Source organism: Plectropomus leopardus, chromosome 7 (genome assembly GCF_008729295.1).
Source record: "Plectropomus leopardus isolate mb chromosome 7, YSFRI_Pleo_2.0, whole genome shotgun sequence".
NCBI lineage: Eukaryota > Metazoa > Chordata > Actinopteri > Perciformes > Serranidae > Plectropomus > Plectropomus leopardus.
In genome coordinates, this window is record NC_056469.1 from 31,883,461 (window position 1) to 31,896,901 (window position 13,441).

Here is a 13,441-nt window from a genome sequence, read left to right on the forward strand (position 1 = left end):
CTGTAAAATACTGGAAGTTAGAGGATATGACTTAAAAAATAACACAAATATAATCTCCGTTTGAAAACATTCAAACATACAACTCTAAGTGAACAAATGCAATAAAATCCTGCAATAACAGCAAAGAATGAATGCTTTAATTTATTTTAGATTTAAAGTAATAAAACTACGTAACCAGTTTTAAGGGATGTGTTGTTCTTTTTTTCTTATTTTCTGATGACTGGACATTTATATTAAATGTGGCCAAAGTTTTAAATAATGAGGTAAACAAATGGCTCTCCAAAACTGTAATTTTGAGTGGGAAATTTCGATGATACCCAGGTTGCTGAGCTGTGATGTTTGTGTGACGTTTCAGGGCAGCAGAAATGGTGGAAAGAGCAACAACAGTGTCAAAAATTGACGGTAAAAAAACATGTTTCGTTATTTTGTTCCTAGTAGCTAGGGCTGGGCGATAAAACGATAACAATATCAATCGCGATATAACTCTCCTTGTTTGAAATATGAGACGTAGTTGACAGACTGTCGATAGAATGTCGACAGAACACTTCCCAGCCATGTTTTGACAGACAACACGAGCAGCCAGTGATAATAAGAATAGGGCAGCGGCGAACCAAATGCAGTGAACGACTTTGACTCTAGAACAGCGAGTGTTTGACAGCCACAGCGTTTCATCATCGCGGCTCAAACAGCGGATGGTCCGACAGCAGCGCAGTGAGACAGACAAACAGAGCGCAGCTTCTCCCCAGAGCACCAAAGTGTGTGAAACAGCCACATTTGCAGAGGTGGAGCGTGACCTCTTTAGACTTCTACAGACTATTTTGTGTTAGTTTCACGTTTAATCAGACTCTGAATTATTTTTAATTATTATTATTACCAGGGGTAGATGTAATGTTTTGGGGGCCTGGGGCCACAAGTACATGATCTTTTTTTAATCTTTTCTGGAACTGGGAATGTTGGCAGCTATAGGAGAAGTAGGCCTACTCAAAAATTTTAAATCCCTGAGTAAAATGATTCATAGCACAAAAGTTTGACGGAAGTTGAAGTCAGAGTCCTGCAGTCAGGAGAGGTTGGCCTATCATCAGCACAATGTGCTTACATTAGCTGAAGTTTTGTGAAGATGGATGGATGGATTAATGTTATACATACACAGTGACAAAGATTGTCCTTTTAACAGCATCTGTTGTGAGTTACAATAAATGCTTCACTCTCACCTGTTGCTGTGCATGTTCGTCCATTTCCATGGAGACCGGGAGGACAGGGTCCACAGACGAAGCCCGCTGAGACGTGGGTGCTCTCGAAACACTGAACTCCCGGGTGACACGGCCGCCTGGAGCACAGCGACACGCTCTGCGGTTTGGGCCTCAGAGAAACCTGCGGTACTCTGGCTGGCGTGGCCACTGGTTTGACAGGAGAGTCTTGGTCTCCTTGGAAAAAAAGGGATAAAAAAACGACCTTTATCTGGACAACAAAGTCTTGTCTTATTTGTATATGAATGCATGAATCCATGAGTAAGAACTAGGCAGATGTGCATCTTTAGAAATAAGAGGATATGGAATAAAAGTGAGCCAAAAAAACAGCACTGCCTCTGATATTAAAATAGCATTAAAATGACACACTGTAGTTTATTTCAACTCCCACGTACACTGTCCTGCTGCTGTAAAGACTCACAAGAGCATCAAATCGTCGGCTGAAAATCATGCCCAACAAATGCACTATTTCTTCCGTTTTAGAAAATGAATAGGCCTTTTTAAAGATGGAACTGTGCATTTGTAACTTGTTTTTTTTAAAGGTTTACCTCTTCAGTAGGAATCAGTGGTCCTACATTATTGGTTTTGGTCCTTTTATGGGATATCTTGGTATAATAAAAACAACAACAAAAAAAAAGAGTATTGTCAACCATGAATTTGAGGTAGAAGACTTACGTGTGCAGATTTTGCCGTCACCGCTGTATCCTTGTGGACAGAGTCCACAGATGAAGGAGCCCTGTGTGTTGTTACAGCCAACACCGGGAAAACAAGGCTGAGAGACGCATTCATCAAGATCTTCTCTACATGTGCGGCCTGAAAGCACATTAAAAACACTAGCTGATAAAATGTGGACATTATATAACTAACTAAACAACTACAAACAACCAAAAGGGACCAAACTGAGTGAGATGCCTTAAAACAGACATGTATGTAATGCAAATGAAGCACAGGGTCACACGATGTCGGCAACAATCAGTGTCTCCTCCACAGATACTACCTTTACCACTGTGAACATGAATTAAAAACAAAGATGCTGATCAAAACAAACTGACAACCATTTTAAAGCTGATTAAGGAAAATCAAATTTTTCTTAACCCAATGTCTCATTTTTGGCCATCACTATTACAGGTGATGATAACAGAGATCTGGGGAGGCAGTGGCACTGACTGTGATACATCGCTCCAGTATAAACCTCATACAAGTACACTTACATTTGAAGAAGATAATGTAAGATCTAGTGGACAGTTTCTGTTTCACTTTTCATTTCTGTATCAAACAAGTAATCTGTTGAGGGTGCCCTGTGGCCTTTGTTGCATGTCTGTGTCCATCTCTCTCTCGCATTGTGATCTCTCTAATGTCTTTTGTCCAGTAAAGGCACAAAATGCCTCAAAAATTACAAGAAAAACAAAACAAATCTTTAGTTACCCCAGCTATAAAACTCCTTTTAACCTTTTGAAACCTGGAGCGACATCACTTATCTCGTGCTGCTTTCAGATGCCTTTCACAAGTAAACCTTTGAACCCTGAGCAACTTGGTTTGATGTTTTTCAAAAACATGGGAAAAAGGTTAAGAAATGTTCCACAAATTACAAGAAACTACTAGACTTAGAATACTTTCTTTGTGCTAATTGTCAGGTAATTATTTTGTACTTTTTATTAATATCTTGCTAATTTTTGGGTCATTTCTTCTAATATTGCCTTCTTCCCATGTTCTTAAAAGAAATCAAGCCAATTTACTCTGAGAGTTACAAGCAACATCTAGAAGGCACATATTTGTGTCAGCATTGCATTTAATGATTATTATAAATTAATTTAATAATAATGATGAACACAACTTCAAACATAAGATGCAGGTGGTAAAATAAAATCCTCTAAAAGTGAGGCAACTCAAACTTGCAAACTGCCAAAAAATCAATGTTTATTTAATTCCTCTGGCCATCAGTAAAGTCCAATAAGGTCACCGATCACTTGGTGCCTCCTTCAAAGTGCAGCCCTGCAGACATGAAATCCACCACTAAACCATGACACTTCTGAGTCTGTTGATCCGCAGGCTGTTCCCTACCTGTCATTCCAGGTGGGCAGATGCAGGAGAAGGAGTTGGGGCCGTCGATGCAGCGTCCCAGTCTGCAGGGGTTGGGTTTACAGTCATCGATGTCGACCTCACACCTCCCACCTTTAAATCCATCGGGACACACACACAGGTACTCGCCGCTGCCGGCAGGAAGGTTCATGTTGGTCACACAGGAAGCTCCATTCAGACACTCACAGGAACGTACAGACACCTGAAGGGAAAAAAAACAAGTTTGTCATCTAAAAACAATAGTTTGGCAATTATAGGAAAACTCTGAAGTTGTGACTCGGAGTGGCCATGAGCAGAGAACTACAGATCATTATCGACCTCTAGTGGAAGAAAGCTACATTATTTACCAAATTTTGAAAACACAAACACAATACTCACTAACAAAAGCAACTAAAACATCTTAACCATATTTAAATCCGAACTGCCTGTTTTATATGTTAATGTCTATATATTTGTTCTAACCTTGTCCATCTAATTTGTCACCTGTTTGTACTATGTCACACTGACAATCAATCAATCAATGTTTCTGTTGGACCCCTTACCTGATACTCATGGCTCCCTCAATACACACTGTGGCTGTTGAAAAAAAATGAAGGCCCTACTGTTGCAGATAAGCTGCTCAAAGGAGCCTAGATAAACTTGACAGAACACATTTCAAAATATATATATATATCTAAAAAAAAAAAAAACATAAATAAATTAAAATATGGTATCAATATTTGTGTTTCTTGTTTTAAAGTATTGCTAGAAAAATAAAAAAATCAACAAATATACCCAGAGTATAAATACTTAAGATTAAAAACCAGGCACATTAAAAAAAAAAAAGATATTAATAATGTAGAATAACAGCATCCAAATAATCCATGACACATTTAACCCAAGAAACAGAAGCTAAAAGATCAACAGATATATTTAAATAAAGAATTAGATTTAAATATTTGTTTAAGTTCTCACCCCAAACACGTAGACTACTTCAACTTCACTCACTTCATTGCAAATTCATCCAAACTGTTAGTTGTCCCAACTTACAAGCTCACTTAATTTGCACTTAGTGAGTGTGAAACTGCACTGTAATGAGTGTTCAGGTCATGACACACAAAAGAAAAGAACAGTAAACCCAGCTTCACCTGTATGGAAGAAGCGGTCTGAGCATCGCAGTCGTCCATCATAGTGAATTGGAAAGTGTGCGTGTCTGTCGTTTCAGCGGTGGCCTCCCACATCAGCAGGCCGGCCGGAGACAAAGATGCACCTTCAGGACCTGACTGCAGGGCGAAGAGCACTGCTGAGCCCTCAGGGTCCCGAGCCTGCAGCTGGTAGATGAAGTTCTCCCCCTGGAAGGAGCGGAGAGGAAATGGCAACGACTGGAGCACCGGAGGCTCATTCTCTGACAGGAAACACAAAGGAGGGAATAAGTGAGAGAGGGAATATCACCGTGAAAGAGACATTATGTCATGAGTGACAGACTAAATGAAAAAGGTTAGAATCAGTTAAAAGTTTATCATCTGTGGCCCAAATTTGTGTAACAAGCTGAAAAAAGGTACATTTTTACATGAGAATTCTGCATCATGAACCTCCTGAAAAAAGAGGAAAGAAAGACCTGTTTTTAGGTGAAACTTGTATTTTTTGTATTTCATTGTATTTATAAGGACAACATAAATTTATTTCTGTAAATGTGCCAGTGTTAGCCATCAGGCAAATTTTTATCGTTTGCCAAGATGTTTTAAAATCTATAAAAGGAAAAAACAAGCCAAGTGGAGCGACAAGAAACAGCTGAACAATAGTACAAAACAACAGCAAAGCAACAAGATAATAGCATTTTAGCCCAAAATAGCCATGCATGCAACATAAAGCAACAACATATATCTTTTTAGCTCAAATAGTCATGCACACGGCATGAAGCACGACATACAATAAGCAAAACATGCAGACATGCAATGGAAGCTGTCACTATGTGACATGTATTAATCCAGTGAGGAGCATGCTGTCTTTAGACACAATGTTTTACAGTTAATGACAGAGGACTGATAAAATGTTGTCAAACTGTGCAACGGCAACGGCAACTTTCGGTAGCGTTTTGTGGACCATAAAACTTCACACAACTTTTGATCAGTATGAGGGTGAGTAGATGATGACTTGATTTTTTATTTTGATGAGTTTTTCATTTTTAGGTGAACTACCCTTTTAATTTTTTATCTCTGAAATGCACTGTCACTCTGTCATAAACAAATTTAAGGAATGCTGATGAAAAAACTACTGGGTTTTCACTCTAAAATACCAACATCTTGCTCACAAATCCTTTATAGATCTGTCTCCATTTTATATGTAAATGGATCATTCACTAAATGCACACATAAAACAAAGTAGCTTTGTTTGTGAGTGGATAAAATCAACCTCCAGCAGTTGTTATCCTTAAGATCAGTGATTTAACTTCAGCTAAGTTGACGCTTCTTGTTCTGTCTTTCTCCTGAACTGAGCATCGTTTGACCTACTTTGAGCTGAAGAAGCAAACTTGGTCAGAAAGTGTAACAATGCGGTGAGCTGTCCTCATACCAGTGCCGAGGGGACTGAAGGAACTTCAATGGCTCCAATCTGCACAGAGCTGCTGACAAATTATCAAAAACAGCCCTGAGCTACAGCAGTGATGGCTATCCAACCCCAGCCTGACCGAGGAAGTGACACGTTAAAAACTTTTCCAATCTGACATCGTCTACAGTATCTTCTAGACTTTTCTCAGAGCTGTTTATGATCTCATGAACGAGCTGTGAGACAAACCAGAGGAGGAATGATGACATTTCAAAGTACATACTCTCCGCTATGGACCATGTGTGTTTGGACGAGTCCGGGCGACATGTGAGGCAGGGGCTGCTGGGATTGGACTCCCCCTCACTGTAACACAGGCCGTCAATGCTGCAGGTTTTCTCCTGGGAAGCAAAGATGATAAATACCAAAAATAATTATGTTCAGTGTTTATTTCTCTTTGAAACAAACTGCCTTTCATAACTTAAAACATGCTGCTCAACCCTGACCTACCCCAGTAAACTGCGTATGTTTATGTAAAACACGGCAGCAGGAGAACAAGGACAGTTTTGATTAAACATTCCACCAAAATTAACTCATACAAATCTAACTGTTTCCTGTCTTTGAGGAACACACACATTCAGCAACACATAAATTACAGATCCGATCAATGTTTGTACTGTTAGAATTAACAGCTGCACAATGAATGTTTAGTCCCCTGCAGAAAACATGGTTTGTATTATAAATGATATTTGTTTTAGAAAAAGTATAAATAAACAGCGGTGACTGATTCTTATCAACATCACAACTGCTGTATAAAGCTTTTTTGTATGAAGCAGAATTTGGGTCTGAGAGTTTGGGGCAAAGATGTGACACTGAAAGGATAAAGGAAAGCAGGCTGGGAGTAAAATTTATCTTTGTATATATTTCTACATTTCGACCCATGTACCAAAACAATATCAGTCTAAAGAAAGCTGTCTTACCCTCAGGGTGCAGAGGACTTCAGTGTTGAGGCTGCAGATCTGACACGCTCCGTCATACAGGGTCAGTATCTTGGCGTTACTGTAGCTGTAGCCATCGTTGGATACCTGCCATCAGCAGAAGCCTGATTACTGAGGAGCACTGAGAAAATGCCTTAAATAAAGAAACTGGACCAAAGTCACTCACATTTGGTCATTTTCAGGTTCCAAATATTTCAATAACAAGAATATGTCTGGAAACAGTTCTGGGGAGGCCCTCCTCAGTGCCAAATCTTGTTATGTATACCAAATCTGACCGCCGTGATTGAGTATTCCCACACTTTGTTTCACGCTTTTGGCAGTTGAGTAAATCAATCCACTGTTTCAAAAGACTGATCTGAAGCTGCAGTAAACCTACAGCTGCACTCTGTGGATGCTTTCCACAACCGCAGCCAGCAAAAAAAAGAAAAAGCAAATCTTTTGTCTGCTTTTAATTACTACAATGCAGATTGACTGTATAATCTCGTATTGGGAAATGAAATGTTTTACAAAATATTTACAGAAGTTTTATGTTAATCTGTAGTTTTGAGAAAAACTTAAGGCAGAGAAAAGAGGAATACAAGCTGAAGAGGAGACCAGAATCAGCGAGAAAGGACAGAGGTATTTTTTGCTGCTGTTTCACCAGTGTGCATTGTAGAAATGTTTGGAGACGTGACTAACTTTGATCTGCCAGCGGGCCAGTGGTCTGTTTGTCACCGTCTCCAGGTCCAGACCTGCAGGAGTCCGGCTGTCCTCCAGGGGGAGCTGGCACTCCAGAGCTGTCACATCCAGGAAGGTGGCTGGGACAAACTGGGGCTCGTCCAAAACCCACTCCCCGTCCTCAAACTTTACAAGAGTCACAGAGGGAGAGAGGGAGGAAACCATGAGGGGTAGGAGGTGCGAGAGAGAGAGCAAGAGAGAGAGAGAGAACAGGGAAGGACAGAGAGAAAGGATGAAGTGGTAAGAAAAAGAATAACAAAGGGGGAAAAAATGATGAAAAAGTGAAATACAGCAATAATGCTGGTCCAAAAATCATGCATCTACCTGTATCAACCACAAGGCGATAGCTTCAACTTCATGAAACTTTATTTGCAACATGTAGGTAACATTTTGGTCTCTTGTGTGATGTTCAGGTGCACTAAGAGATGATGTAAGGAGTTACAATTTCACTTTTTTTGGGAAGTACATTTTTTTTCAGCTTGTTTTTTTTTTTTGCAAGCCAAAACAAGCCTCCAATTAATATCATAGTTACCGTGATTTACAGATGCACTTGCTAACCACCCTGTTCTTTCCTAACTCCACCCTTTTGCCCAAAAAACTAAGATAGTGACAGTCAAAATGCTAAAACTGAGGCTTCAAAATGGTGATTCACAAACCTGTGGGTGACGTGACAGTGGCTATGTCTTTTATAGTCTATGGTTAAGCACTTAAGTACTTAAACTGGAGTTACATCCCAGTACCCTCTATTTTGCCTCGTCTTGTCCCAGAAAAGGAAACTATTGCCCTGCTATGACCTCGTTTAGGTCTTTGTCATTTACTGTGTCATAAACTACAATTTCAGTGAGCAGAATGTTTGCAGTGGCATCAAAACCATGAAGGAAAAACCGCAGTCGAAGCTGACCAATTGCAGTTCCTGTAGTCTCTGCATGGTATCTGAGCCAATGTGGCCCCAGTTTTGTTGTTACTTTTTGGGGGAACACTTAAGCTTACATCAGCAAAGTTCATAAAAAAACAGCTTTTACATTTTGTCAGTGCTGCTTGCTTTAAATGTATGAAATGCATAAATTAAGTTGTAAAAAAATGTTTTTACATGACATTAATGTTGAACATTAATCAGAATCATGACAATACTGACAAACTCTGACTCTTGGTATTACCTACAATATCACAATCTGTGGTTTGTAGTTCTGTGGCCAAAAAACTGAAGAATAATTGACAATTCTGAGTTAAAAAAAAAGTTTCATTTTAGGAAAACTGATGTTTGCACAGCAACGCCATTGTAAAAAAAAACAATTGAAAAACAAAGTACCTTTTCCTTAACAAACTCACACTTGAGCTCGTAGGAGTCCTTGAAGCCTTGACCGAAGACCTGGACGGTGGAGCAGTCTCCCTGTCGGACGTCACACAGACCCTGCTTCTCCAGCTCGGTGATCTCTGGGATCTGGTCTTCACAACAAACAAAAAGTGCAGACGAGCACAGACTATCAGACCAGAGAGAATTTCTCAGATTCTAAATTTTGTCACACATATTTGGCATTTCTACCAATATATCCGCAAGAAGATAATACTCGCTGATAAATAAGCTTTGTTTAACCTCTGTTTGACTTGTGATTCTGAGTCAGTGTATGTGTGATATGTTACCAGACAGAGCACTGCAGTCATAGGACCCAAATCCAGGGAAGCAGACACAACCCCACTCTGAGCACTGGCCGTTCCCGCTGCACAGATTTGGACACTTGAGGACAGCCACAACATCCTGGTATTCCCTCTCTCTCCTCTTCTCCTCCATCAGCCTCCTCTCACACTCGTTCTCCAGCAGCGGTAAAGTTGCATTCAGCCATGACTGCTCATCCTTCAACTGCATGTCTGTAACACACATTGCCTCTGTGTGGTTTATTACGGACTCTTCTAACAGGCGCCTGCAGCCTATCGCTACACTGGAGCCCGCCACGGTCTGCTGACACTGAGTCCTGGCCTGCTGCTCCGTCAGGCCCGAAGGTGTGGGCCATGTTAGGGAAGAGCCTGCTTGAACTGGTGTTTCATGGTCTTCTGGGAAAAAGTAGGTGAAGCCCTCCAGATCAGATTGGCTGAGGCTCTGGTGTGGAGAGTTAGAGATGTAACGGTGCGTCTGCCGCCTGTTTCTGTGAGCTGAGGCTGAAGCTCCATCCCTGGAGGTTCTTAAGGAGAAGTTTCTTTCATGCAGCTGATCATCACTACCTCGATCCTGGCTGTTGAATCTGGAGTGACCCGGAGGCAGCGTCTGTCGGTCGTTTCCATCACCTTTGAGTAACTCCACCGAGCTGATGTACTCAGCCGTGACGTCCAGAGTTGGGATGACACTGGGGAGGTGCACGTTGCCATGATGAGAGCAAGTGGAGTCGGAGGGGGTGACTGGTTGAGGTCGTGCTCTGGGGGACGTGAGGCGGGGCTCTGCCTGACAGTTACAGTACTTGCGGGCGCTCAGTGTATTCAGGTGAGATGGCACGGTGTCAAACAGGCTGTTGCCCGGAGGGAGTCTGAGAGAGGAGAGGAGGAGAGGTCAGCGAAGATGAAACAGGGTTTGACAAGAGGGTCCTGATAGGCAGCCCTTGGCTCCCAAAGTTAATATTGTGATTTTTAAGTTCAATTTCTTGCAATTCAAATACATCTATACAACTGTCACCAAACAAAAACCTTTCGGGGTGAAAATGAAGCTGAGACAGAAGTGCAAAACTGCGCAGCTCCTCTAATGGCCATTTGAGGCTGCTGCAGTGAGGACATGGCCTCTGTACACGGGGGGCCCACTCTACCAGATGAGGCACTGGGCGCCCCACAGGGCGTTCATTTTTTACATAACTCAACTGATTAAATTTTATTAAGACTTAAAGTTACACATGATAAAGGGCATGGCCATTTTGAGTGACACACAAAGGTGGTAAGGAAACTGAAACATGACGTAAGTCTGGGTTCACAGAGTTGGGCATAGTCATAGCTGTTGCTATTTTAGTGTGTTTTCAGCATTTGGTTTGACTAAAAGACCTTAAGAACTTGGATGTTCAGTTTTTCCGGTAAGTGCATTGTTTTAAGCTTGTTTTTCGCTCGCAAAAATTTGCATAAGCACTAGAATTATCACAATTAACCATAAATGCACCATTTTAACCAAGATAGCATCTCACTTTAAGGTCTCTAAAACAAACATCAGTTCACCAAGAAAATACTGCACACAAACAAGTCCAAATAATATATAATCCAAACACATGTCAAATTGCACTGACATCTATATGATCTTTTGTTTTCTATTCCCCAAAAGGGATGCAGCCTTAACATTTTGTGAAGTACCCATAGATGCTGGTCTGGTAGCTGCCTGACTGCAGTCATAAAAAACAACTTGTGACAGGCATGGATAAGACAGACACTGACACTGACCTCCACTCAGAGATAAAAGCATGCAGATTGTCCAGTGTGGAGCCTCCTGCTGAGTGGAAGTCGTTGTCTGACTGTCCGTCGTAGGTCCCACACAGGCCCTCAGTGTGTCTCCGGTCTGAACTGGGAGCTCTCAGTGTCAGACTCATTCCCCAGTCAGAGACATCCGCACGGACAAACGCTCCAGATGAGAAGGTCATCTACAAACCGTCAGAGATTCAAGACCATGCATGAACACAGTGAGTAACGTTATCCCCAACAAGCAGAAAGCCAAATCTGACATGAGTTTGTCACATTTTGAAAACAGGGCATCTCTTTGTGTGCAGATTTCTACACCATTAATCGAAATTACAGACAGGTTTGGCAAAGCATAAATCATACACCTCTCCTGGTGTCTTTCTCAAACTTCTCAGTGATGTCATAGTTTTTTGTCTTAGTAATGGAAGAGTGGAGCTCAAAGTGCCCTAGCACTACGTTAGTTCAAATGAAGTGTTTATTGTTTTAGAAATCAACAGACAGATTTTAGAATTGTGACTTACTCACCGTGACTTTGCGTCCCTGGTAGGACTCGGTGATGCGGATGCCACTCATTGCCAAGTCTCTGTTCTTTACGGACAGGTGAGGTTTGGTTTCGCCCATCTCTCCGTTGCACATGTCAAAAGCGATGACATCACCTCCATCCCTCACCACGAAGCCGCACACACACGAGGCGGCGTGCACAACGCTGCCGCACTCCCACTGACGAACGTGGACCTCAAACGGCCTTAAAACACTCTTATAGAGAATAAATGTGCCAACTTGGTAGTTGTCATAGCGCCTGTAAACAAAGAAAAAGTTGTTCACCCTCCAATCTGTATTTCATAGACCATTAGATATGATATTACAGTGCATAAACAGAGAAAAAAAACCATCATTCACTGTGGACAATTTATTAATTCATCATATAATTAAATAAGTTAAATTTCAGTAAAATAAAGTTTGGTTAATGACACATATAAAGTATGTTTCCTGGAGAACTAAACAAGAGACTTAAGTACCTGCCATCAAATGTGATGACGTGAGGATCAGTAAAGGCGTAGCAGTAGGCTGAGGGGACGTCCCGCACTGTTATCTGAAATTAGGTTATTTCCATTGTAAAATAAAACACTTGGGGTACAGCATATTTTAAAAATCCAACATGGTCACAACAAAAAGCAGTTTGAAACAGGCAAAGACCATCAGAAAAAAATTTAACAGGAATACAACAGTGTGCAAAGAGATAAATATATACATATATTTATGTATATACAAAGGATACAAAGATCCAAACCTCTTGAAATATTAAACCATTCACAAAACCTCAAAATATCAGTTTTCCAACTTCCTCCAGTATTACTTCATCTGTTTACCTCGACGGGTTCTGGTGAGTACCCGTTCCAGAGAAAATTTGGTGTGACGATGGATTTCACGGAGATCTGAGTTGTCCTGTTTCCATCTTTGACAAAGTCAGTGACGGGGCTGAAGTGGATCAGAGCGCGGCTACAAACCCCGTCTCTGCAGGGGCCCTGGGACAGATTCACCACACAGGAGGACAGGGACAGATCAGCTCCCAATAAACCGTCATCTGGAACACAACAAATAAAGAGGTGCAGCTTATTTGCATGATGATAAAACAGAAAAATAACAAAATGGTGCAGGTAAGATTAACTTTAAATCTCCATTTACAGCCGTCCTTTTACTGGGGGGAATTGTGTCGTTTTCTTGCTCTTGCTCATGTCCTCACCGTTATTGCTTGTGCTTAGCTGCAGAGACAGAGCGCATTGCTGTGCAGATGAGGAGGAATCTTCTATACATGGTACAGGAACTGTGCTCTCAATTTCCAGCTCATACAGCTGCCCGTCCTCAGATATACTGCTCACCTCTGGTCTTAGCTGCAAAAAAGAATTACAGTAAGAAGATTTTATTTATACTTATTCATATAGATTATTTTATAGGGACAATGCAAATTAACATCATACAATTTTAGTAGGTTAGAAACAAGCTACAGTGACTGATGGTTCACATATAGAGATTATAGCTATTGCTAGTTTCTAACTCCTAAACCTAGTTAGGCTTTTAGTAAAAGAAAGAGAAAAAAAAAAAAAACGCTGACATGTCAGACAGTTCCCAGCACGGACATGTCCGACAGTCCTCTCCAGCGTGGACATGTCCAAAATCTCGCTCAGCGTGGACGTGTCCAACAGTCCGCTCCAGTGCGGACATGTCCGACAGCCGGTTCCAGCATGGAAATGTCCAACATCTCGCTCCAGCACGTGGACATTTTCAACAGACCCCAGCGCCGACATGTCCGACAGTCCCCAGCACCGACATGTCCGACAGACCCTAGCTAGGAAATGTGTCACAGCCTGCTATAGCGCGCGGATATGTCCCACAGCCTGCTCCAGTGCGGACATGACCGACATCCCGCTCCAGCAAGCGGACATTTCCGACAGTCCCCAG

At 41.5% G+C, this 13,441-nt stretch overlaps 1 protein-coding gene across 1 annotated transcript in view; it reads right to left on the reverse strand.

Annotated features, from left to right (window-relative positions):
• vwdel (von Willebrand factor D and EGF domains-like) overlaps positions 1–13,441 on the reverse strand; it is a 28,447-nt gene that overhangs the window by 5,960 nt on the left and 9,046 nt on the right. Inside the window, exons 7-20 of the mRNA XM_042489787.1 lie at positions 12,726–12,873; positions 12,352–12,566; positions 12,001–12,074; positions 11,507–11,780; positions 10,967–11,163; positions 9,203–10,077; positions 8,871–9,007; positions 7,523–7,687; positions 6,827–6,931; positions 6,133–6,247; positions 4,454–4,710; positions 3,309–3,528; positions 1,923–2,060; positions 1,212–1,424 (exon numbers count right to left, since the gene is read on the reverse strand). Coding sequence (XP_042345721.1) covers positions 1,212–1,424; positions 1,923–2,060; positions 3,309–3,528; positions 4,454–4,710; positions 6,133–6,247; positions 6,827–6,931; positions 7,523–7,687; positions 8,871–9,007; positions 9,203–10,077; positions 10,967–11,163; positions 11,507–11,780; positions 12,001–12,074; positions 12,352–12,566; positions 12,726–12,873 — 3,133 coding nt within the window. The remainder of the gene's footprint in view (positions 1–1,211; positions 1,425–1,922; positions 2,061–3,308; positions 3,529–4,453; positions 4,711–6,132; positions 6,248–6,826; positions 6,932–7,522; positions 7,688–8,870; positions 9,008–9,202; positions 10,078–10,966; positions 11,164–11,506; positions 11,781–12,000; positions 12,075–12,351; positions 12,567–12,725; positions 12,874–13,441) is intronic.